Consider the following 27516-nt stretch of genomic DNA (forward strand, 5'->3'; position numbering starts at 1 on the left):
ATTGTGGCTGAAGGAAGAGCTTCTCATCATACTTGCTATGGAAACTTAAGACACAAAGAGAAGGGAGGGCTGTTATTACTCCTTCCCTGAAGTTTTATTTTCAAAGCCAGCTATTATAGAAGCATTTGAGTAAGAACACAAGCTACAGGACCAGAGCTGACCCTCATAAGAATTCAAGGTGAACTGATAAATTGAACCTGTCTCAATTACGGCTCTCTCCAGGCACTGCTTTTGACAGCTCTACCATGTGAACCTCTACACATTTATAAACAACTTTCACGAAAATGGGTAACGCTAAAGTTGAAAAGACCAGGCTTGTTCTAACAGTTCAAAATGGTTCACATAGCTTTATCAGGTTCATTCATTCATCCATCTGGAGGCAGCCACACAAATACTTCATTACTGCCAACACTAAGATGTTTCTCCAAAGTCAGGCTGGGGATGAGAATAGAAGATACTACTTTGGATCGTCTTCAAAGAAGAATAAAAAATTATTGCCAAAAAATTAGATTTCCATGGCGTGCTCAACTAAGGCGCACAGTTTTTTTTTTCATGTGAGCGACCCATTGCAAAAAGAGACGTTCTTAGCAAAGGCAGATGAAGCTGGCAGGGATGCGAGGGATGCCGGGTCCAGACGCGGGGCACTCAGCCGAACCATCGCCAAGGTCAGGGAGATTCTGCTGAGGCCCAGGGACACCAGCCGCCAGCTGGGGCCCCGAGCGCCATCCCAGGCACGGACGCCCGGCCAGCGCCAGCCCCGCGCTCCCGGGGGGTTCTGCTGCCGCCCCTGGCCCGGGCCGGGATGGTGGGGCCGGAGCGCTGCGAGCCCGGGGTGCCCGGGGCCGGGGCGGTGCGGACCCGCCACGGCCGGGCCGTGACGCCACTCCCTCCCCAGCCCCGCGGTAGTCGGGGCGGGATCGCCAGCCGAGTGCCCGGGCCGAGCCCGCCGCTGCCGTCCGGCCGCGCAGCGCCCGGTACCGGCCCCGAGGGCTCTCACGCCGCGCCGCGGGGAGGCGGCGGGGGCTCGGCGGGGCGGGGGGAGGCGGTGCCAGGCGGGCGGGGCCCGGGCTCGGCGGGGCTGTGGCAGTGGCAGTGGCCGGGACTGGGCGAGTTGGAGCGAGAGGCGGCGGTGGCACAGCTGCGGCGGCAGCATGGCTTCGTCGCAGGGGAAGAACGAGCTGCTCTTCGCCGACTGGATGGCAGCGCTTCCCGGCAGCCTGCACAGCACCCCGCTCACCAACCTGGCCATCCCCGGTGGGTGCTCCCGGCTCCCCGCCCCGCGGCCGCCCTGCGCCGGGAAGGGGAAGCGCTCGGCGCGGTTCAGTGCTCCACGCCGCTGGGGAGGCGGCGCGCCCCGGCCGTGCTGCCACGGGGCTCCGCGGAGATCTCTACCGCGCTGCCGCGGGGCTCCGTGCCCGTCCTTTGCCGCGCTGCCGTGCGCTGCCTGTGCGAGGGGGGTGGGAGCGAGCCGGGCAGGTGCGGACACAGGCGCCGGCGGGACGCGGCTCCCGCAGCCCCGCGCTCTGAGCGGCTGGGGGCGGCGGGTGCGGAGTGCGTGGCTGTACCTGGTGTCGGGGTGAGAAGGGGGCCTGTTCCTTCCTCTACCGCCGAATTGGCCGATCAGTAAACCTCCCCTGACTTAAATGCCACATACTGCCCTTTTCCCCGTAAAGTTGTGCGGCGAGGTCGGTCGGAGCGGGAACGGACGCAGGGCTGCGGCTGCGGGAGGGGAGGCAGGCTGCGGCAGTGTGCGGCTTCGTGTCATGTCGCTGTCAGAAAACGCTCGATCTCAACACAATTTTAAATAAGATCAGGGATGGCAGGTGATGATGCTCAGACTATGAACTCTTTCCTGCCCTCTCAGCATTTCTTTTTTTTTTTTTTTAAGATATTAACTACGGTTGTAGACTTAGGCAAAACACATGTTAGAATGCAAACCAGTAATTAATTCAGATGATCTCTGGTTTGAGGGAGCACCTCAAGGTTTTGCAAGACCTCTTTACCAGCATCCTTCCTCTCTGAGGTGTCTTACTGGAATGAGGTTTTGGAGATGCTGAAGCTCTAGTGTCTTTTAAGCTTCTTATGAGAACGTTCACTTCTTGCAAGTTTTGTGTAGTAGCTGCTCATGTTACACCAGTTTTTACAAGGCTAAAGATACTTTAAGACAATGTAGCTGATATTTGCAAAAATGTGTTTTCTACAGTTGCATTTAGACACAGGTGTGCCCTTCTAAAATTGCCTCTTAGTTTCTTGCAGTTCACACAAGCTGTGTCTAGCATTTTACTTGCTACACGGAGTGCTGCTGTTGGTTGAATAAATCCTGTATAAAATTCTGTCCCTCCAAGGCATAGGAACCCAGCATCTGCAATTGTTACATCAAATTCTATTGGATCAAAATCTTTTAGTTTTAATAACTTTTCATTAGCCCACACACTGCAGAATGCTCTTATGGAATATTGGCACGATGAGAAATGAATCTCTTTCAGATGCATGGTGGCTTTTCAGGTTAAATGTATTGTTTTAGAGACTTTTTCCTGGTTTGAGGAGATATGATGAAACATAACTTGCTTCCAGATGCAAAAATTGCCTTTTTAATGCATCACCATTAAGTGGCTTCCTCTGCTGAAGGAAGCGTCAGGAGGCTGTTACAGGTACATCCATCTCACCAAGATCTCCCAGTTACTTTCTCACAGCCTCTTTCTAAAAACTGTGCACCGTTTTTTGCAGTGGACATTTCTCAGAGCTTTCACAGTAATAATACAACCTTTCACACCTTGATAACATGTTTAAATTAAAAACAAACAGACCAACATAGAGCAGGCTGGGCCAGTTAATCCTAATATAGCATTATGCAGTGGGCAACTTCTGCAGGCTGTAAGTGCAGAGACTGATCCCACGGCAGCACGATTTTGTTCATGTAACAGCCACACACCCAGTCTTGCCTTTGGTGAAATTAGCAGAAAAACTTACATGATTTGAGCGGCATAGTGTTAAGACCTTTGAAAATGGTCCTTCTATTAGTGTAAATTGACACAGACCTCTTACCTACCTGTCTCACTTTTTAAAGGCCAGGTTTGGCAAGTAGAGTCTTATGGGGAGGGTGGCAATATAGCCCATATGAATTTGTCAGCTAGGGAGCATGGCACACAGATTATAGGTAGCAGTGCAGTTTAAATACTACCTTTTAACATCATTATTATTATTATTATTTTAACATTATTATTATTATGTTCAGCATACAATGTAGACATACACAATATTAGGTACAAGGGCTAACATGGGATTGATTTAATCCTTTAAGAAGAAATAACCTTTCAGACATTCATAATATTTATTTGAAAGTTTTCTCCCATATGTCTACACGTGAGCATCAATGATGTGTGCATCATAGCTGTTAACATATAACTAGAATTCAAGAGGTTAATGCAAGGACTGTGTGTAATCCAAACCTTCATGTGTCAAATCTTCATAGTTTTAACTTGTGAATTTTTCACTGTTTTTGAAGCTAGTGTTTAACTACTAATGTATTCATAGAAATACTGTCATATCATGTGAACAGCATTTTATTTACATTGCCTTTTATTTCTCTTTACCAGAAGAAGTTAACAGTGCATTCTTTATTTTTTTTTTCCAGCAGGATTTAAACTTCCCTTGCACAGTAGGAATACTGATTTTGACCTTAATTCAGCTGGATGAAATTCAGTTCTGGAGCCAGAGCTAACAGTCAGTCCAATGCTAATGTTGAAGAAAACAAACTCTTAGCTTGAAAATGTTAGAATGAATTTTCCTTTACAAAGGGTGATCCACTGTATTAGGGGGGAAAAGTTTTATTAGAAATCATCAGTACATTTCTCATTGTCTAGAAGGAATGCTTGGAACTGAGGTGATACTCTCTGTTGTCTTTGCACAGATATGCTTGTATCATTGTAACTGTTGCAAAGAGAAGCAAAAACCCCCATAATATTCTGTCATGACTGTATTTAAACAATATTGTTGAAGGAATGTTCTGTTCATAATATTTTTTAAAACATTGATCACACCCTTTTATTGTTCAGTTGCTAAGCTTATGCAGGTACAAATTTATACTACTTATCACCCCTTATACTTTCGTAAATAACAAATCTGTGCTGGATTTTGCTAGTATTTCAGTTAAGTTCTTCTACTCATTTCATTCTCCACAGTTCAAGCTAGGTCCTTTTGTTTTCCCAACTTCAGGAACCCGCTAGATGAGACAGAAATCTCTAATATAACACGTGCCAGCTTTGTCTGTCAGAAACTTTTCCATTTGAATTTCTTCCAAATATGAGGATGATGCATATTCTATGAGGTTTTCTTCTTTCTTTGAGCTGACTGTGTCTGTGTTCTCTATGCTGCAGGTTTTCCTCAAGTGATAATAGTAGCAAATAACACCATACACTTTTTGGAAATAAAATAATCTGTTAGTTTCCAGAAAATGCCACACATATTTAATCTTCTATTGCTATGACAATTAGAATAATTAAAGGATATATTCTTAGGACTTTGGGCCAAGGTGTATGTCTTCTAGTGTTTGCAAACTGCCTCTTATGTTAAAGGATCTGCCTGGCTAGACTCTCAACTGTTTGGCTAATAAAAGATGGAGGACTGTGGATTCTGGTCTTTGCAGGGGGATGTCTTTCAGTAGTTGGTAAAATGGGCTTTGTCGGTGCCTGTGACACTTTGACCAAGATAAGAAATAGGTTTTCGTAGATACTGCATGTTTATAGGACTGAAATCTTTGTGCCCCCAAGTTCTGCCCCCAGGTTGAGGCTAAAAGGTGAGGTATGGAGAACCTGTGTATTCTGCTGTGTCAATGCACTTTCCTAATCTGAGCTGAGCATATCAGTTACATGCAGTGCAGTAAATAGACATCAGTAGGCAGTATTTCCTTATGAATTGTTCCACTTACTGGTCAATAAACTTTCTTATTGACAGTCTTTAAATATATGTCTAGTTTAATATCAGAGTTTTTGTACAAATAATTTGTGTAATCTTTGTTGCCTTTTCTCCTGGTGCTAATATTCCAAGATTCTGAGAAGTCCATAAGAATAATTTATGATGGAAAAGAGTATTTTCTCCCTCAAGTAATTCATCCCTCAACCAAAACTGGTGCTAGCCTAAGATCAGACGTATGAGCAGTCTTGATGCATGCTAGGGATATGTCTGCCCTACATATAGTGTAGTTAAAATCTTCTAAATGGATTAAAGACCCAGAATATCTCTTGAGTGCATAACTTTGAAGAGCTGTGATGCTTCAGGCATTTGTTTCATAGGAGAGTTTCTGATATCCTTGTGCAGGTGCGACCTCTGACTTCAGCAGATGTTCTTGTCGCTCAAGGGTGCAAGATGAACAGTACAATTTTCACGAAAATTATTTGCACAGGACCTCATTGGCTTTCGTTGTTTTCCAGATGAGTTTTGGGGGTTTTTTTGCATTTTGACATATGAAGTTCTTTGTCCATCAGCTGGAAAGCAATTTCTAGACATAGCAGAACTACCTTGGTTCATCTTTAAGAAGCAGTTGTCAAGTGAAAATTTTAACATTATCTCTCTTTAGAAGGAGACTTTGAGGCTTGACATTTGTATTTCCCACTATCATCACACTTTGAAAAGAAAGAGCAAGACCTCATAGGGAGTTACTTTACAAAGAGGAGGATGTGTTTTAGTGTCAAATGTCAAAGATGTATTGGGATATTGAACATGGTATGGAGAGACTTGGGAAAAGCAAGTTAATGCAGTTGGAATATTTTTGCCATTTTTGTGAATGATAGCACTGCTGCATTACCATAACAGCTCTGTTTCAAATATTTTAACTTCCACTGTAATAGCTTGCAAATGTTCAAGTGATAATTTTGTTTCTTGGACAGGCATGTCTCATTTTCAGCCCCATGGGGAAATTCTTTCGTCTTAAAAAAGGCTAGAAGTTCTTCCTTGTTGGTTATGCAGATGCACAGCATTTTCACTGTTTAAATGTTCTTAGGAAACTCTTTAATTTTGAGCTTGAATAGCCGATGATTTGGACTTGGTTTAAGAGTGAAGGGTGATTGTCTTTGAGAAGTGGGACCTCTTTCACCCTTGTCTTTCTGCTAGCGGTCAGCAGAATACCTCTGCTTCACTTGCCTGGGTCTAATTCTGTACAAATTTAGCTTTGCCTAGAACTGTAAACGAATGATGCAGGTAAACTTATAAATAAAACTATAATGCAAGTTGCCCATTAGCTTTTGACATGTGTATGTACCTAGGAGAGTTCTTTCTTTTTCCGCTGTGCCTTCCATTCCATTTTCAGTGTTCTTCTACCAGAAATAAGTACCTTATGCTTTCTTTTCTGATCAGAAAATGAGCAAATATCCTTATAACTGACCTTCTTTTAGGATAGCTCTTTTTAAATTTGTTGATGGTCTTCTTTTTTACATCAATCACTTTTATCCACAAAACAGTTTCTCACTGGTGTTGCACATGCTAATGTGTCATTTTCAACCCCTTCAGAAACATTTCTGTGTGATACAGTTTCCTGTGGCATTTGCCATTAATTTCTCCTGCTGTGACACGTTTCTAGCACACACAAAATAAAACTGTTTGGTTACTCACACTGCCGTAAAAATCAAACAGTTCAAGCCCTTCGGTTACTTGCCCATCTGCTACCAGAGGTAATTTGAAACTGCCTTTGCTTGGTTTCCCAACAGGGGCTGTTTATTAATCCAGCAGTCTCTGTCCACTGTGTCTCCCGTGGCTCAGTTCCAGCAGAACTGCCTTCTCCGACCTGCCTTGCATCCTGCCACTGTGGCAGGTGTGGCAGAGGGAACAGCTTTGTTGCCATCTGGAATTATTTCTGTCTTTCCAACTCAATGAACTGCTGGGTTTTTTTCTCTCATCTGAACATTTCTTGACTGTTCTGTGTATCCAAACTGCCCTTACCTTCTGACAGTCTCTAACTTTCTGCTTGGTGTGTGTTTTATGTTTGGTAACTTCCTACAGTTCTTACTATAGTGCAACTTGAACTCCTGTCTTTCACGCAGAATGGATCTTCCTTTGAAGATGCTCAACTGTGAGACACACTCAACTGTGTAAGTAGTTTAAAATGCCGGTCCCAAGTAGAAAGAGTTATGCAGACTGCAACTTTAAGTCCCTAAGAGTGCTATGCAATCTCTTCTACAGTTCTGTATAGAAAAAAAAATGAAAATGTTCACTACTTTTTTAGAAATTAATTGTATATAATTTATAAATACCATTCAGATTTAGTAGACAGATTTGTGTTTAATTGCTCTACTCCTCAAAGAGCAGCCAGTTACAGGGAAAATGACTTTCGTTCCCATTTTGTCCTTTCTTCAAAGCAGGTTCGAATTATAGGTGCTTAATTTGTGAACATACCTCCTTGTGCAATCTCTACAGTATAGCCCATGGGACACTGCAAACAGTATAATTGGGAAGAAATGTGGTTCAAAACTTGAAGTTTTGGATTTTAATCTAAACTTTTGCAAAGTTGAATGGTTTTTCATTTGACCTACTGTAGCAAACCTTGGTTTAATCTTTTCCATTATTTTTAACAGCTATATAGTGTCAGCTAATAACTGTACAGAAAGGCTGAAATATATTATTTCATTTTAGAATGTCCAGGTTTCTATTTTTCTGTCTATTTTAATACCATCTCAGTTTTCACCATAATCTAATTTGAAAGAAATTGCTAAAACAGTTTTCAGATGCTTTGCTGTCCTTTAAAATGTCTCTGTTCATATTAAATAAAGTTCCTCTAATCTCTTACCTGGTTAGCTCACATACCTCATGCTTAAATACTTAGTGTTTCAACTGAGAAAATAAAATACTGCAGAATAGCTGAAAAAAGATAGAGGATGGAAAGAAGAAATGGATTTCCGTTGTTGTGGTTCCAGGCTTTGCTCTCCTCTGTGTGTGTCACTTAGGATGTTTCAGATGATGGGAGATACATGACACGTGCTGCTGCCATCAAGGCAAAAACCTATCCATGAAGTCTGCTGGATTATGAACTTTGCTTGTAATTTAAAAAAGCCCAGATAAAGGGCACTGAACTAATGTAGCCTTCAATAAATTCTGTAGCCTTTTTTTTTTAACAAAACAAACTCCAGTGAGATGAATACTATACTTCATGCTTTACCTTGTTGTCATGCTATCATCCATAGTGTTTTTGTGTTTGAATAGAAGATTTTTAAAAATCCTATTAAACATTTGGCTTTTATTTATACATTGGCAGACATGCAGCTTGGTTTTATAATTATGAAAGATTACCAAACTGTGATTTAAGTTAGAGTGGGAAAAATGTAGAATAGATGAATTATGTGTAGTGCTGTGTAATCAAATTGATGCTTTAGAGCTTCCAAGGTTATTAGTTTGTTAGTTTTGCTAAATCCTTCTGTTAGAACTTGAACCTTCAAAATACACCCTTCAAAAACACATGCTTCAGGCTAGTCTGGGTGTTCACACCAAAACCAAATGGCATGTTTGTACATCTCCTGAACCACCATGTGACTGGAACTGTCTTCTGCTATTTCGCTCAGATGCCTGCCATTAAAAGGTGAAAGAGAAATGGAAAAGTTTGACACATTTTCATTAACTGTGAAGCTGCTGAATGATCTTAAGACAGCTGCTAGAAATCTCTGCCATGTTTTCTGATTTGTAAACTGGGTCTGGTAATCTCAAGGAGACCACTGATACGGAGGCTGGCCTTGCTCTTAGGAGGAGAGCTGGGTTAGGAAGTCTGCTCAGTGAGTTACGGAAGATTTCACTGACCCCTGGACTGTGCTTTGGAAGAAAAGGTGCTGTTTTACACTTCTCAAGCTCTAAAAGCTTTTGGTGGAGTATTGCTTTCCATCCATTGTGAATGCTACCCAAAAGTTGCTTTGTCAACTGAGAAGTTTGAGCAGGTACTCATTCTAGGTGCTAGAACAGGAATTGCAGGAGATTTGGTATTTTGGGATTAGTCTTCTTTCTTTCTGTTGAAACCCTAAAATTTTGCAAGACTGTTCTAATTGCATAGATCATGTTCACAAATACTGTATCAGAAGCCATGCAAACTGGGGTAGTGGTGTCCCTTCTGTTTCATTTGTGAGGATGCATGTTCCCATCATGTGATCCAAAAATTTGAGACGCTTGGATGGGTTCCCTCAGACTTGAAGTGCCAGCATCTCCAGAGGGGCTCATCTGTGTGTGGTGGCCAGATCAGGAGATCACTTTGCAGCTCCTGCAGGAGGCACGTGCCAGTTGCTTTTTCCATTGCTGGAAAGCAATGAAGGCTGTGTTGGCACTCTGCATGGCACTGCAGTAGCCCAGAATCATTCACTGGGGTAAACAGGGATTGGATGAACCTGGTTTTGAACAGGAATTCTGCAGTCACTCCAAGCCACAAAAAGGAGGAGGAGGGTATTGATTGGAAGAGGCAAAAATCTAGCTTGGACACTGAGTAGTGGATGTTGTCATTGTTTGTATTCATCTGTATCCTCAGTGCACTAAAAAAAAACCCTTTTAGGGGGGTTGCATTAGTATGTTTTTCGTATAGAAAAGACTTGTATGTTTAAATTCAGAACACCTATACCATGTATGTATATCCACATGCATGTGTATCCAAATCTGGAATTGTCTGTTTTGGGCCATGTTTGTGTATTTGTTTGTTTGTTTTGTTTTGTTTTGTTTTTAATTCTTCAACTTCTATAGTTCCACCTTGTATAGTTCTCTCACCATTTCCATGGTTAAAGCAAAACTTTGCCAGTAGTAGGGAAATATTCAGTTTTGATGAACTGAAATCTGCAAAGCATTGCTCAGTGGGAGTTCCGGCTTCCTCTGCTTCTGGTGCAAAATGGACAGCCGTTCTTTCAAGTGGAGAGATTACCTCAAAACAGCTGCTGTCCAGGATGGGAATGGGGAACACATGTCTAGACATGCTTCAAGGCTTATCTAGGAGTGCAGGCTCTTGCTGTGAGAGGGAGCTGGACGCATGCTGCTAGCCAAGTGTTATTTAGTGCATGTGCCTAGTGAGTATTTTGAGAAACATTTTATAAGTTGACAATACATAAGGAGAAAACAAGCCAGCTTCAGTAATTTTTGGATGTAGCTGTATTATAGGGGAAACAAGCCAAGGGACACTGTGAAGGACATGTACAGCACACGTACAAATGAATGCTGTTGCTTCTAGTGTGCATGAGGCAGGATTTCCTTTAGAAATTGTAGTGTGAAATATGGAGAAAACTGGGATTTCTAAGACCAGTTTTAATGAACTGGCTGGGAATGCTTCAGACTCTTCTCTCTGAAAATAGAGTATGAACCAATAAAATGAACACTGACTTCTTTGAGAGCTTAGGATGATGTGCTGGTGGTACTGCAAAGAAATGATTGGCTTTTGTGCCATTGTGTATTTGGCCCTGCCACATCCTCCTGCCCTGCAGGGGTCAGAACAAGTCACTGTAGAGTTGGGTGGTCTGGTCCATGTTAGGATTTCAGTTCCTAGCTGCTTGTTAATATGCTTTGTACCACAGAATTCTTACAGTTTCCTTGGAGGCTGCATCCTTCACAAAACCAAAAGTAATCTCTGCTATTGGAAAGTGACTTCAGTTTGCAGGCAAGCCCTGTTTGTACCTGGATAAATAAACACAAAGAGGATTGAAACAGGGTTAAATTCGGTGATGTGAAGGTGGAGGTCTAGGGCCAGGGGGAGAAGTGTTGTGCTGAAGGGCGATCAATGGTGCAGTTAGTTCAGTGCCCTAGCTCTGGTGTCATCTCTGATCTGTATCATGGAAAAGGCTCAAGGACAAGGTGAGAATAAATGAATATTCCCCCCTATGTGTATACATTTACTCTTCTGGCCTGTGTAGTTTTCAGAACTGGATTTTATCTTTATTTGGCATTGCTTTGCCAGATGTACTAAGAGAGACAACATTTCTTAATCTTCAAACCATCTACCCTAGGCTGTGAATTAGCTTGAATTTTCCCATGGAGAAGGAAGATGATGGTGTTTTGTTGTCATTTTTAGGTTTAATTAATTGTTTTTGTATTTCAGAAGGTATTCAGAAGTGCTGATAAAGAAACTAAATTCCTTGAAAGCAGCTTCTCCAAGTCAAGTGAGAGATAATACCTTTTCATTTTGAAATTGCTATTGTCTACAATAGCATGCTGTTCCTGCAATGCAGAAGCCAAGAAGCAAAATGCAATCCCTTTTACATCTCACTTTCCATCAGGTGTTACTTCAGCTCTGTCTTAAGTGTGGGATACAGGCCAGAAATAGTTAGGGGATTTATAAAACCAATAGAGACATGGAGAAGTATTCTATGTGGAAATCGCATTTGAAAGTAAGTAGGGACAGGCTAACAGACCTGGCTTTCTGCCTGCTACATTAAAACAGTGCTTACAAGTTACTATGTAAGACAAAGTAATGTGTTTTAAAAATTCACTCCAACTTACAGGCAAACCAGGAAAGATCCAGGAGGAGAGAAGGGAAATACTATGTTTAAAGTGAACTTTTTTCCCTAAGTTCTATTAAGTTCATTGTTCTGGTGGGTTCTTTTCCTCTAGTTTGGTTCTCAGCAGTTTATTGGATAACAGGATTTACTCAGTGAGAGGAGAAATTTTAACAGGAATCTAACTGAGTCTGGTTTCCCACTGCCATATACCATGTGTAAATGCAGATCTGTATGAAATGTCACTAAATCAGAGCAGGAATGGTATTTTTACTTTGTACACTATGCAGGGTGGAATTGAATCTCCCTCAGTTAGCTCTTGATGAATAAATTGCTCTGAGCAGCTGAAGAAAGCAATGCGGACTAGATGATGAACTTAAACATGGCCCTCTAAACCACCCAATGTAATGCATTTGTCAGAAAGAAGAGTACCAGTTTATGTTGCTTATAGTTTTTAAGTGAACCATGATTAAATAGCTACATGAAAGAAAAAATAATCTATCTTCAGAGTGAAAAAACCACAAGCTTTATAGTTCAGCTTTATCCAAAAATTCCATTGTCTTTGCTTATGACCTAAATATAAATCAGGGAACAACAAGAGAAAAGCAGGTTCTGGGATTTTACCTATTGCATTGCAAAATCAGCTGACATATACACTGTGGTGACTAATGGTGCTATATCAGGCCCTTGTGTACAGAAGAGGAGGAAATAGCATATAGTCTAATTGATTATTTTGAGACTGAAATACCACTAAGTAATATTTTGGGTTTTAGCTGTACTGTAATGGTGTTTGAGCTAGGAGGCCTTTCACAGACTTGCTCCTTTTTACTGTAGAAAATACTGTGTATTTACATTTATTTAATAAACATTTATGTAATAACACACTTTAATATTTAGCCCAAAGTATTTCAAAAACAAGCTAGCTTATTTTCGAAGTCTTAACATATCTTTTAAGATATCTTTTAATTGAAGTCTGGAGAACTCTTGGAACAAGAGTAGGTAAAGGTTAAAATTTCTGGGTTTTGTCTCCCAATGCAGATGTAGTGATTTTTTTTCCTGGAATTATTATGGAATTGAGATAGACATTGAAACAGAAAATACTCTTCAAGAAAGGGCTTTAAAATTTGGGTTATTTGAGGCTATGTATAGTTGTTTCATAACAGCAGTATTGGTCTGTTTTCTGAAGCCCTGGATCACCAAGGCTCATCATGTTTCTTTTGAACAGCTTCTTCCAAAAGACCAGTCCTCTTGCTTTGTTCTCTGATCTAGGCTGGATTTTCATGTTGTATTGCTGTGTGATGGCTTGAAAACATTAGTTTAAGTTATGCTGGGGAGAACAGAAGAGTAGCTGTCAAAAACACTGCATGGATTTCTGTACTGCACTGAAGGTAAGGACTTACAGAGTTTTTGATACCTGGACTGGGCACAGAGAAGAGTAGTAGAGCTGAAGATCCTTGAGACATCACAGTGCGAGTGGCCAGACATGGTGACTTCGACATTAGGCCAGGTGAGTAGACACAGCTCTATACCAGCATGTAAAAACACTGGTTACTGGTGGTGTGGCTGGTCCAGGACAGGGCTTCTGACTTCTGGCTTTTGCTGATGCTTGAGCCAAAGACATAGGCTTAAAGCTTGTCTGAAAAAATGGTCAGAGCATGGAAAGTGTGTGCATGATTTAACCATCTCCATAGCCTCCATACTAAACACAAATTATAAAGGATTTATTTTCTGTATTATGACAGGATGTTTTCCATGTTTCATTGACAGGAAAACTAAATTACTTGATTAAAATGGGGGATGCTGAGGCAGGAATAGAAAATGAACCTGTGTTATATAGATCTTAATTTAGTGACTTGACCTTTAAACCATGCATTTTCCTAAGCATAGAGGAGAAAGAGGATATCCAAAGCTTCTCAAGACAGCAGACACATCTGATTTTTATGCCTTGTACATGAGATTAGTGTGCTTTGCACTATGACATAGCAGCAAGGAAAGGAAGCATTTTTCACAGGAAAGCAGCACGTGTTCATCAAATGTGATGGCATACAGAGCACTGCATTGCATTGCCCGCCTCTGAAGTGGTCTCTGAAAAGAAGGACCAGTCAGAGGTGAGACCAGGCTGTAAGCGGTTTGGCAGATCTCCATGGGTTAGAGGGTGAGCTGCAGGAGATAAGGTTTCTGGCTTCACTTGAAAAGCAAATAAAGGGTTACAGCAGCTCCAGCCAAATGGGAGGTTTGCAAGCTCTGCAGAGAAAGGGAGGCCAGTTAGCAGCACATTCTGAATTACATTAAGGGTGTATGTGGTGTCTTGGAGTTCTATGCAAACACTGCCTCGGCACTGCACTGGATGTTCCCTAGTGCCATCCGGCAGCACTTCTTCCCCTTTCAGTCTGGGAACCACAGACAGCTGGTTTTATCTGTGTCCTTCAGTCACCCGTGCAAAGAACCAAAGTGTGGGATTGTTTCCTGATGTGAAGGTTATTAAGCAAGTTGCATATTGCTGTAAACTTTAATGTATTCTGGTGGGGAGAGAGGCAAGGTGTGAGCACTTGGAAGCCTCATAAGCATTGCCTGAAAGCATGAAGGCACCAGTAGTTTCATCCGTGCTCCCAAAATGATGCAAGAGAGAGAATAAAGTTAAAAAAAAAAAGGAAATAAATATTCTGAAGGCTGGAGGATTGTAGATGAGGCATTTAGGTTACTACTCTAAATCCCTGCCTGGAGACTACAGGGTGAGCACTGCCAGATTTAGCTTCATCTCTTTGCAAAGCATTGCTTCAGAAAGCATCTAGAGCATAGCCCAGGAGTCTTTTGTTGGCGGGTTTTGCTTTGAAGACTTCAGCAAAAGTTAAAGAAAATGTGTGCTCAGAAAGAGGGGACACAGGTATTAATTACACTGCTGTTGGGGAAAATAAGTGAAATTTACGGTAACAGGGCCCACATTTTACTACTAAATAACAGGATATACCCAGGCATTTCACCAGCTGCTAAGTTTTTTGTGGGCTCTGAAAAGACTATTTTACTTCTGCTGTTCTCATGTGTGTTCCAAAGACATGCATTGCTGCAGTGCCCTTATCTAGTAAATTTTGTACTCAGGACCCCTGTTTGGAGAGAACTGTCTGTATACCATTGCTGCCCAGGCCTTTCTTTAAAAAATATGAGTGTGAGAGAATTTGCTGTGAAGTTTTAGTAAAGTGAGTGATAAATCATGCAGGTAAAAGGTTTCTGCAAGCTCACAGCAGAATGGGGCTGTGTTCTGACAATTTGGTGCTGTGATCAAGCAATATTGCAGTATTGAAATGCTTCATGAGTGCCAAGCTAGGATATTTAAAATGAAAACTGTTGACAAAATTTTTTTATAGTTTGAAATTTTTTATAGTTTGAATTTAAACCAAGCTATCAAATTACTGAAGCCCTAAAATGATGTTTGCCAGGAGGCCTATGCCTGCTGTTACATACTTCTTGCTGCTCTTCTTGGCAGTGAATTCATGATGACTTTTAAAAAAATACGCTTCAAGGAATTTCTTTGGGGATGAAGGGTGGGGCTGATTAACGACTTTGTCAAAACAACAGGTTAAAATTTCTTTATAGTTGTCCTGTTATGTATGATACTTGCTAAAAAATCCAAAATAAATCTTGGTAGCAGTGTTTGAATCCAGTCAATCTGAATGGCTTGCTGGTGAAGGCAGCACTGAACTCGTAAAACTGGGTAGTGAACAGGTTGCTTCTTCATTGCTACCATGTTTGGGTCCTGTTTCATTTAAAATTTAATATTTTAATTTTTAAATTAATATTTCACCAACAACCTAGATGAGAACAAGCTCATTATTGAAATAATACCAATATAAAGAAGCACATGAAAACAGTGGCCTGTATTGCATCACAGAGAAATGAACTTGATTTGGATAAAAATAAACTGAAAGTCAGGGGTTCTTTTTAGAAGGAGGATTTAAAACATGTTAAATCCAGGAAGAGACTTGGAGGGTGGCAGAGGCTGGGATTCTGACAGGTGAGGCAGCTGGGAAGAAATCACCACTGCTGGTGATTTCTGAGCCACATGCTCAGAAATGTGATGTTTAACATAGAGGTGGTGGATCTGGTGTTGCTGCAAATGAGATATGGTATTCACAGAATAAGCTGGGTTGGAAGGGACTTGCCAGGCCCTGCACAGGACCATCTCTAGGAATCACACGTTACACTGCGTGTGGATAACGTCAGATGGATTCCAGGAGCACCGGTCATTGTCTGTTGCAGCTGATGCACCTCTCTGCTGCAGGTTGGCAGCATGTTGGTGAGGGATTACTTGTGAGGGAACTCTCCACAAAACACTTCCAGAGACTTCTTAAGCAATGAAAAATGTTCATCCATTCCTCATTGGTTTCTCTTGAATTGAGATTATGTTCTGGCAGAAAGCATTTAGAAGAAGTAGTTTAGAGAGTAGCAATTAAAATGCATTTATATTTCTTCATCAGGGACAAGTTTGGAAGGGTAGTGTAAATTTAGTTTGCTGCTAATCCATACTGTGGGTGAGTTACCACAACTGTTGTTGTATAAAACTTGGTGCTGTGAATGCCTTGGTTAATGGTTTTCCCATGCTGTATGAAAAGCCTGGGCAGGCACTGGAAGACTGAGGTTTTTTTACACAACTTGACTTGCTCCCTGAGCTCTTCTCTGCAGGGGGCATCTTAAACGCTGTCAAAATGCAGTACTCTTTTATAGTGAGTTTTGTGATGAGTAGCTGGTAAAGAGTCTGGTGTCTGGTGATGAGAGTCTGGTAAAGAGCCAGCATCTGTGAACTTGGAGCCTGTGTCTAGGTTGCTGTGTGTGTGGCAGAGTCTAAACTAATTGAATTACAGCCTGATGATTATGCAGAAGTCACTACTTACCAAGCAGCAAATTTTGGACTCTTTGTCTCTTACCAATGAGGTCTTTTATATGAACCAGCCTGCTGATAGCACTGTTTACACTGTAAGAAACCTCCCCTAAACTGGAGGAGCCTCCAGATGGGCCTTAATTAGTCATTGGTGTAACTCAGGTAAGAAGTAAACTTATATTTTTGTTATTTGCTGGAGTCAAAGCACATTCTCTTCTAGAAGAAAATGTATCACAGGGAAGACACCAGGAAATACATTAACACTTAAAAGTAATACTACTTTTCAATATACAGTGATACTTTGAGGTTAGCTGTCCCTGACCCATGGGACACACCTGACCACATGCTGTGTCAGGGCAGTTCCTTAGCTGTTGTCTGTAGCTCACTTTCCATCAGATTCCAGCTAGGCAGGCTCAACTATTATTTTTGGGTACTGCCTACACTGTCATTGCTTCTCTGGCAGCATTTCATCCTTAACCTCTACAAGATCCAGGCAGAAAATTTGATCTCTCCATGTGTTGTTCTGGGGTGCTAGTCATGTCTTGTGTTGTAGAAATATTCCATAAGAGGAAGACAAACAAAAGGTCTGGTGATGTGGAAAAAATAACTAGTGTCTCCCTTTCTGAAGCTTTTTTTGTAATATGTACTGAAAAAAATTACTGTTACTTTCAATTTGGACAGTTTCTGAAAATGTGCATTAAAATGCTGGGGTACGTCTTGGGGAGTCCACATGATACCAAATTATCTTCTTTTTTAGGCAGCGATGCTGACTTTATGAGCTGTCCCTGTATCTGCAAAAGAAAGAAAGAACCAAGCCAACACCCCACAATCACCACAGTATTTGTTACTCTGTTCATTCTGCTTAAACAGCCCTTCCACCCTTAATGCAATCCTCTTTTTACCCTCATAAAGGCATTATGCTTTTGAAGGCTGTTCAAGGTTCATGTATGTGACAGTGCCATTCTGTATAAAAGTATGTTTTTGACTATGCTGTTCTCCATAATCACAGTTCTCTGGTTGTCTAGGAAGAGGGTATTACTGTTTAGTATGTCAAAGTTGAATTTCAAAGCCTCAAAAAGAGCAAATGATGAGGAATTGCTTACCCCAGTCATAGGGAAGAGGAGGAAGCTGGCGATACCAAGAGAAGATGCTGAGATCTTTGCTCTGCCTGTGCATTTCAGCCTCTGTATCCTTAGTTGTCAGTTGAAGATGATGTCCCATAAGTTATTCCATGAGCTGTCCCTTTAAAGCTTTTAATGACACATTTCATTCCGATACTAGAAATTATGAAATCCTGAAGAGACCATTTGCTACATCAAGACCATGAAGAAAGTTGGTGTTAGAGATCCTGTGAGAGCCATATTTTTGATGGAGCTGTCTCTTCCTAGAGGGTATGAAAATGTTTCTGAGTCTGATTAAAGAATATGAGCAATGATTTTTCAGAATGGCTTTCTGGTAGGAATATAACTATCACAGCATACTCTGGGGGTAGTCAAGAAGTGAAATATAAATGTCATTTTTCTCCATATATATTCAGCTTGAAATTAAACTGCATGTTTTTACCGATGAGACTGCTAGAACAACTGATAGATTGAGAAATCTGTTAAAAGTGAGATCAGAGTTCTTTCCAGAAAAAGCACTCCATCTTAGTATGAGGTTTCAGAGTTGCTGTAGGGTCTATTGAATTGAATTATTCCATGGCTTGAATGGACTTCCTCCATGCAAGGCAACAGTCCAGCATCAATAACCATTACCTGTTGTGGCCTTAGAGGTCTGTAAAGAATCCTTGATCTGAAATGCCCTTACTGTTGTTGTCTGTTTTCCAGGAAATGCTGGAGGAAAGGAACTTGGGAAGCAAAAAATGCATTTCTTCATCGGCAGTTGATGAAGGACAGCAAAAAAAGAGTAATCCATTTGGGATGGAATGTAGGCATTCTCTCATTCAAAAATGAAAGTTTTACTTAAGTCATTTGAAAGTGTATTATTACAGTAATTGCAAGATATATCAACCCCAAAGTATTTATTTCAAATGAAGACATTATGTTTAAAGTGACATATAAATAGTGTACTGCAATCTCCCCATTGTCCTGCACTCCAGAAGTGACCATATGCAGACTTACAGGGAAGAGCAAGAACAGGGGCAAGCAGATCTGCTAGTTGTTTTGTATACTCTTGCCATTTCCAGCTACTAAAACTGACATAAATTTTGCATTTGTTTCACTGAAACACTTCTAAGTCTTTTGGTGCTGCTGGATGGAGAGATGCATGCGTTTTCAGGACCATGGAAAATGTCCATCTAGTTCTGTTCAGAAAGCCTCTCAAGTCAAGCTCTAAGGATTTTTATTCTGTGAGTTTTTCCATACTGTGAGGGTTTTCTAACTTGTGTCTGGGTCATTTTATGAATAGCGCATTTTTTGTAAAGGATTCATTTGCAGGGAGCTGAATGCCCTGTACAGAATGCTTAACTTTACTGAAAATACACATATTAAGATTTTTCATTGAAAGCTTCCCTTTCTGTGATATCTGAAATACAGATTTGTTTTTTTTTAATTTTGGTTTTAACTGCTTATGTTATATATTTCAGTTTTTGGTGAGTATGGACTTAGATCAGAAACAAGATTTGTGGGATGAAAACTCTTGGCAAAGAGCCAAGATGACCTGGAAATACTCAAGAATTAAAGAATGTTCCAGTTTCCAGTGTTTTAAAGCCACTTCTCTTGTGGAGCTGGTTGTTGCAATCTATGTTTGTTGAACAGCCTATTCTAATATGATTTTGGTGTGAATCTTTAGATGCTGCCTGTTAATCCTGTTGGGTTTTTCTGTTCTGTAAACCAATCATGTAAAATTACTTTCTTATAAAATACTGACTTTCAGGCACTCTTGAACAATAGAATGTGTAAGCACAGATTGATAGTTGAACACACATAAAAAATTAGTATTATTTCTTAGTGACTTAAATAATATAGGAAATATTTTATGAAATAGACATGTCTTGTAATTTAAGTCTAACAAAAAAAAGCCCTTTCTGTTACCTGCATGACCTGGAGAGTGTGGTAGTCTCACCACTTTGCAGAGACCTCTGTCAGAAACCAAAACATTATCACTTCTTTTTATTAAAAAAATAAAGTTTCAAAAAATTCTTCAAGAGGCAGAGGCTACTTCTGACAAGGTTATGAAAGGATATTTCACCACAATGCCAAGTTTGCTGTCTGCTTCAGGAAGAATTTCACCTGAATGACTAAATGATTGCTTCACCTGTATGTACCCTAAAGCACTGAATAATTTTTTGGCTTTTAGGAGCAGAAATTTGGTTTTTAGGAGCCAGAAGCAGGCAGCGATATGTGAAAATACTCACTTAGACATTATATAGAGAATAAGGGGGTGGGACAATATTGCTTTCCAGACTGAACTAGGAGCTATAGTTGTGGCACAGTTAATCAAGGACATTTAATCATGGCTTCAACAATTTCTTATAACTAGATTTTTTTTTCTTACTTTATTTCTTCCCTTCATAGTTATTAGACTTATTTGCCTTACATAACAGATAGTGCAATCACACTGACTTGTAGAATTTTTGCTTTCCTCTTACTGTCTTTTCACATTAGTTGTGATATTTTTCATCTTCAGTATTTTAAAAATCATACTTTTATTTTGTAGCATTAGAATTAGATATTTTGTCTTCTAATCCATTTTTGGAAGAAACAATAATGTTTGGTAAGGGTTTTTCTTTGGATGTTTACATTTCCTGCAGCAGAATAAGATGTCAAATATGGACTGTTCAGAATGAATTTATAAACATAGACTGTAGTGGGGTAGATTGGGTTAGACAGAACAAGGTGTAGGAATAAGGTAACACATTGTTTTCAGCAGTACTTTTATTCAGTTTTTCTGTCTAAAGTATAATCCTTTCATCATCAGAATTGCTTAGGTAGAGCTTTGTTCTCAAGGTGTTTTATAGAAGCTTAAATTCTGAATGCTTATTCATATGCTCAAAACAGGAAAAGTCAGAATGTGATAGGGTGCAGTGTGGCTGTGACCCTGGTTCAGTAGCTTACAAACATTTGGGAAATAGTAAATTAAAATTACAAAAAGGTTGTTCTTGAATGCACTGACCAAGTGAACTTCCCTGAACGCTTGCATAACCTTTCTTACACAAAGCAATTATGTGTGGGAAAGCAATTTGCGGGAGTTTACTCACCGCTACTCATAGGAGGATAAACTGATGAATCTGACTGATAAATACGCTGCGAAGTTCAGACAGTACTATTAGCCCCAGCCAAATTCTCTGTTGCAAAGCAAACTGTGGACTAAGATACGTAATATGAATAGTGAATCCTATACTTGGAATATGTGTAAGGACCCGACGTGTGAACAGCTGAGCTTTAACATAGTGAATAAAACCATACAAGCAATATAGAGACAGAGAGCCTTTTTGGTAAGTGATCAGCAGAAGAGTAAAGTTAATGAAAACATTTTAAATTCCTTGTTTATGACTAGCACTGGCCTCAGAAGAAACAAATATCTGTATATAGTTTTCAGGCTTCCACATGTTTAATGTCAAGTGAAGATTAACAGAATGCAAATATTTTTCTGTGATACTTGGCATATATTAAACAAGTGCTTTTTGGGATTTTGGCTGGCTTGCTCAGGTAACATGGATACATGATTTTACTTCCATGGGAACTGGTAAAAGTTTAAATTTGAATTTCTAAATGCATCTGGAATCCATGAAACTGTGCTCTCAGGAAGTCAGAATTAGGTCACTGCTAAGGTCCACATACACATTGCCCTAAGCTGATCCATTTGAACCTTAAGTAAATGCATGTGGGCTCCCCTGTGAACAAGAAGTTTTTTATGCTTTCAAGGCATTTTGAAAGTGACCCCATTCTGTGACCATGTTCAGGGTGCTTCCCTCTTCCCTAATGCGGGGCAGACTACTTGAATTCCTGGAAAGGGCAGTGAGTGAGATTAGTATGCAACAAATGATTGCAAGGATCCATCCCAGCCTTTTGAAGGTGTCTGTGTACATGTTTCAGGGTACTCTTTAGGCTCACATTCAAAGGAGTCTTGCACAATTTTTAATTCACATACATATATAAATACATATGTATGTAGGAATATTATTTTTAATCTCTGTGTGTGTGTATATATATATATTTACATAAGTGTGTGTGTATACATAATTCATTTGTTCATGACTTTTTCCAGCTGTCAAGTTAGGCTTTCACCTATAGTGATCTGCTCAATTAATTATCCTCTGTGTACAGATCTTCAGGGTAAAGAGGTTAAAACACAGTATGGCTTTTCTGCTCCAAGTTCATCAGTATTTAATTGTTATACTGGAGCTGGCAATATTCAGTGTCCTTACCCTTGTGTTGGACACCAGCTGTGCCACTAATCTGAGAGGTGGTTATTGAAAGTACCAGAAAGATTAACCTTCTCTTCATCAAATACTGTAACCAGCTGAACACAGAGCTTTGTAGCTTACTTATCTCCTTGAATCTGAGTGAAAGGACTAGCATCAGTCATTCTGGGCTTCAAGACTACTCGCTCACTTTTACTACAAAGAGATGCTTTAGTCACTGGTGTTTCTTTCTTGAATTATAGAAGTTAGCTCTTTGAAACACATTGTTAAAAATGGACTCAGGACCAACCTGCCCCTCTGTCCTCTGAGAAAACTTGAGTATTCTATCTTGGGTGTTTTACTTGATGGCTTGAAGATCAAAGATCTGCACTGTATTTGGGCACAGGCCTCGCATGCTGAAAGGAGTTATTTTAAATCTTGTTGAATTTGTGCAGTTGCTTAGAACTGTAGAGCCACAGAATAGTTTCATTTGGAAAGGACCTTGAAAGCTGATCTCATCCAAACCCCCTGCAATAAGCAGGTGCATCTTCACGAGCAAACACTTGCCAGAGATGAGCATGGTCTCACTTTGAGTCAGGTCCTCGTTAGATCATCCCTCCATGTAGGAGAGCTGAGGAGGGTTACTCCTCCTGTGTGGGGTACAGGTAGGCCAAACCAACATCAGCATTAACAGAGATTTGAAATTTCTCTCCATTTTTGGCTGCCACCAGTAGTTTTCTTTCTCTTCCTTTGCAGTGTTTTTGTCCGTCCATCTCTTGTCCTTGTAGACTGTAAGATGTCCAGGGCAGACACTGCCTATAGCTTAGCAAACTTAAGTTCTACACAGGGGTAAGTTTAGTAAAATTTCTAATTCTTTAAAAAAATCTCAATAAACAACAAAACCACAAAACCCCCATGAAATAAACCAAAAAAACCCAAGCCAAAAACCAAACAGGATAATGAACCACACTTGGTGTTGGACTGGTTGCTGGCCTTGTTTGGATGAGTGAGTGAGAGTGGAGATCTCAAGAACTGAAAAATTATCCTGGGCTGAGTCCTGATTGTTTCATAATCTGCTGTTTTGAAGATGAGATAAAATTTTTCCTCCTCAGGAAAGCAGATTTCCCCTTCAACTTATAAAGAGCAAGGTTTCACATTATGTAAGTGTAGCGGGCAGAAACAGCGGGCAGAAACACCGGGCAGAAACACCAATTAGGTGTAGTGGTTTAGTTCGAAATATCCATTACTTACTTATTTTGCTTCTGTGAGATAAGAATTAGGAGAAAAACAAAGCAGGCACAAAACTTAAAAGAATATAAAGAAGTTTATTAACAGACCTAAAAGAAAGGGAAAAAAGTCAGACTAAACCTTCAGAACACTTCTCTTTCTCCATCTTTCTCCCTTCTCCCACTGACAACGTAAAAAGACAACCCTTGAGATTCCCAGTCAGTTTACCACCTCTATAATAATCTCTTTTTCAGTTCACTTAGGGAGAGGAGTCTCTCTTGCTCATGCTGTGGAGACATCTCCACAAGAACAGTTCCCTTATGGCTTCAATGTCGCAGCGAGACAGCCGCCCGGGTTGGTTCTCTGCTCACATGTGAAAGTCCCTTTCCCCAACTTACAGCTTTCCCCACAACTGTTTTCGAGGGTCCAATCTTGAGCTACTACCATTTTAAGGTTGAGCTGTTCAGAAGCAAAGGTTCTCTTCACCTATCTCTGGGAGCATCTTCAGCTCCAGGAACAGAGGTCTTCTTCTTCCCTGGGAGCAAGGGTCTTCATCACTTTCATCTCTCTCTGTTCAAGCTTCTCATCAATTACAGCTACTTCAACATTTGCTTATTTCAGCACAGATACTTTTGCTCACAATTGCAATTTGAACGCTCCACCCCCCATCCTTTCATGAAATTACAACCGGTACTCTGATGTATCACAGTCCATCACCATAGCTTTACAACAGAATTTCAGCTTCTAGGTTTGAAGCATGTCCTCCTTCTCCTCCCTCAGGGTTTCAGCTCTTCCTTCTTCACTGACTTTGGTGTCTTTATGGTGTTTTCTTCACTTGTGTCCACCTTTCCTTTTCTTTTGACTCGGGAGAGGATTGATGTCTGCAGGCTTCATCTGTTCTGGAGGAAACTTACAAGCACTAAAAGTATTAATCTCACCTGGTCCTGCAGCTGGAATTTGCTTATCGCTGTTGGTCACATGAGCTTTGCCAGGCAGCAGCCTCAGATGAATCTACGGCTGCACTGGAGGTGGGGGGGAGCCAGGCTGCGCCGCCTGCACGGAGCAGGGCTGCGGGGCTGCCCCGCACTGAGGGGCTGTGGGTGGAACAGGGCCCCACGGCTCCAGGATGGATGTCTCCCGGCCGGCCCGGGCCGAGCAGGGCCTGGCCCGGCCCCACTGGGCTGTGCAGGCCCCTCAGTTACCTGTCCAAAGGCCAGAAGCAAGAGAGGTTTCCCGGGCTCTGTTCGTTCTTAAACGTGGATCACAGAGGTGTGTCAAGCTTCTTAAGTGGCTTAAAAAGTTGCCAGTATTCAAACTAGCCAGTTGATTTGTTCTGTCAGGTCATAGAGGAAGCTGTAAGCACCTCTTTGCAAGAGAATCACTTCCATGGCTGATGGAGCCTTCTTTACCTATGCTAAACCATGACAGTAAGGTAATCACTTGTTTAGTAGATATAATAATTTGTATTAATCATTGCATTGACTCCACTGGATGTGTATGGATGTGTTTGCATATGTGCACGTATATTTTTCTGTGTTTTTTTCCTTCAGATGACAACTCCCTTTTGAATGTTCATAAGGGATGAAATTAAACTTTATTTTGCAAGCTGCACAAAGAATATGGGACAAATTGAATGATAGATGAACAAGCTACAAAAGGAAAACCTGTTTAGAAAGTTTTTATGTCTTTGTAAGAAACCCTGAAAAGCTCAACAGTCCTTTTTCAGAGTAAACATTACTACCATTTTCTCTAATTCTCTATTCCTCTCTTTTCTCTGTGTGTGGCAGTGTTGGACACATGGGTGTCCTACACCAGGTAGTGCAGATGCAGTTGAGTGGCAAGAACCCATGTGGGACCTCTCAGAGAACATCCATAAGTTGTGCCTGCTCAGGTATATTATAGGGATTGCTGTACTGTTGGCCAGAAAAAAACAGCATATTTGTCAAGGCAAATTATTTACTAGATAATATCTTTACCTCTTCACCCCTTGTAAATGCCAGGGAAGTTAATTTAAATTGCCAGATCCCATAGTGTCTGCATAACTCTCGTTTAAAAGATACATTACGGTTATTTCCTTTCTCTCAATTTATGTTTTCACCCCAACACCTGTGCATGATCTATCTGATTTGGCTGGAGAAATCTGGTAGGGGGAAGAAAACTGGATATGGGAATTGTGTTTTGCTGTGGGGTGGCTTTAATTCCCCAGAAGTTCTTTGTGTGTGAGGTGCAACCCACTTTCCTGCTGCAGGTTCGTACCAGGCACTTAGAACATTCCCATGCTTTGAATTTACATGTTTACAAGATTACACTTCAGCCCAGTAACCCTGTCAGAGACATGTTCCCTGTGAATGACTTGGAGTTGATGCTTTGTCTTTTGTGATGAAACTCTAGGATTTAGGGCCACCAATCAAATGCCATTTGTCTGCTTCCAAGCGTCCTTAGTAGCTAAAACATCGCTTGGGAAAGCACTGTCTCTGTGTGGTCAGCAGTGCAGGGTGAGCTCCTTCAGGACTTCTGACCAGCTTCAGAGGCAACCTTCTGTGGACTGCGTGAATTTTGTCTGTAGACTAAATTGTGTCCTCTGAAGCAACATAACTTTTAGCAATGAAACAGGCCATAGCTTTGGAGGCCTTAGGCAAATTCTATGCCCTTCTAATTTCTTCAGTTAAATGCTTGGTCATGCTCTCCAGCTTTGCTGTGTTTTGTAAGGACGTGTGCTGAGGACATTCTCTACTGAATGGAACCTAATAGGGCATTGAAATATTGATGAGTGAAAGGTCAATTTTTAATTCCCCGTCTATCTGAACTGACAGAAATTCAGTGTGCTTCTGTCCAAGAGAATTGCTGACATGTGGTTTAATGCATATGTACGTTAAACGAGCATGGAGCTACAGGATTTTACTTTGCCAAAGGCCGAGGGGTGCTTTGTTTAATAGAAGAAAATCATGGAATTATTTCAGTTGTAAAAGACCTCTATGATCATCAAGTCCAACCATTAACCTAAAACTACAGATTCGCCAGTAAGAGATGTCTCTTAATGCCATGTCTGCCCATATTTTAAATACCTCCAGGGATGCTGACTCTACTACTTCCCTGGGTAACCTGTTCCAATGCTTGCAACCCTTTCAGTGAAGAAATTCTTCCTAGTACCCAATCTAAACCTCCCCTGGCACAATTTGAGGCCATTTCCCCTTTTCCTTTAATTTGTTACCTGGAAGAAGAGGCCGACCTCCACCTGGCTACATCCTCCTGTCAGGGAGTTGTAGAGAGCAATGAAGTCCCCGCTGAGCCTCCTCTTGTCCAAGCTAAACCACTCTACTACCTCAGCCACTTGTAACAAGACCTATGCTCCAGACCCTTTACCAGCTTTTTTGCCCTTCTCTGGACATGATCCAGGACCTCAAAGTCTTTATTACCATGTGCTATTATTTGTAGTTGTGCCAATGTCCCAAATTCTGCTCTTGCGTACCTTTGATGGTCACCATGTAATGGTGCACCCATTGAGCTAAACCAGCTATAAGGCCTTCAAAAGCTCATGCCAGAGATCATATATTAATACATTATTATTGAGCATATCTGAAGAATAATATCATGTAAACACAGATATAAAACTTATGTAGTTGCACGTTCGTTCTTTGTGCTCAATCAGTGGCCTGCAGTCTTGAATACTTGCATTTCTGGTAGTGTCTTGGGAGACCTGTGTCAGCTGGAGTGATGATTGTCTCACTTTTGTCCTCATTTGTGATGGTTTTGCCTGATTAAAATGCATTAATTTTTATTATGTTTGCATTTTGAAATACATGATGATGGTCACAAATCCTGATTTTTATTAGTGAGATAGAACTTGAGAAAATATAGTGGAAAAGAAATGTGAATACCTGCTTTTCATGGTCAAGTATTGTCTCACTGAAATGGATGAAACACAGCTAAAATATTGGAACCTCTTCATGCTCCAAGATAAAGTAACACTAAAAGACTAAAGGACAAAGAACTTCAGAAGGTAAGGAAATGTTTCCTTATGCCCCAGGAATATATATTATTCAGTGACCTCCCCTGTGCCTGACTGAGCCAAAATCCATCAGAGTCAGTGGTCAGGTTGTGTTTGTGTTTGAGAGAACTTGGATTGCATTTGCATAAACCACAGACTCTCAGTAGGTTTGGCCACAAGGAGAAACTGCTAATGGTAGGTCACCAAAATATCTGCTTTACTGGGGGCTGTCCAAAAGATTGGTTCCATTTACGTATTTGCCATCAAAGCATTTCTGTGAGGCCATCTCTGGCATTTTAAGTTTAGCTACTCTGCTGCCAGAAGAGATAAACTTGGACTGTTTTGCTCTTGCCTCCTTAATGTTTTGGTTTTTTTCCTGCAAAACTGGGGAGATGATTGCTGGTATATGCACAGTAATAAAGCTTGTCAGACACAGACAGTCAGAATTCTTCTGAATTCACATTTAATTTATTCACAGCACAGCATGCAGCAGAGCTGATGGCAAGTTAATGTGCTGCACTTTAATGAGATAACTGTTTGCCTCCCAGGTTTTGAGGTTTATGCTAGTTTTATTTGTCAGCCTGGCCAAGGCCATAAGGAATCACAGCTCTACACTAAAATATTTTATTTACTTAGCTGATGCTTTTGC

General features: G+C 40.9%; 1 protein-coding gene across 1 annotated transcript in view; it reads left to right on the forward strand.

Moving 5' to 3' along the window:
- Positions 1–1064: 1064 nt before the first annotated feature.
- The window catches only part of PLCXD3 (phosphatidylinositol specific phospholipase C X domain containing 3), an 86194-nt gene continuing 59742 nt past the window's right edge, over positions 1065–27516 (forward strand). The window contains exon 1 of the mRNA XM_042028432.1: positions 1065–1254. Coding sequence (XP_041884366.1) covers positions 1152–1254 — 103 coding nt within the window. The 5' untranslated portion in view covers positions 1065–1151. The remainder of the gene's footprint in view (positions 1255–27516) is intronic.

Source organism: Corvus kubaryi, unplaced genomic scaffold, assembly GCF_017639235.1.
Source record: "Corvus kubaryi isolate FWS band 111438036 unplaced genomic scaffold, C.kubaryi_AGA036_p1.0 37308, whole genome shotgun sequence".
NCBI classification, from domain to species: domain Eukaryota; kingdom Metazoa; phylum Chordata; class Aves; order Passeriformes; family Corvidae; genus Corvus; species Corvus kubaryi.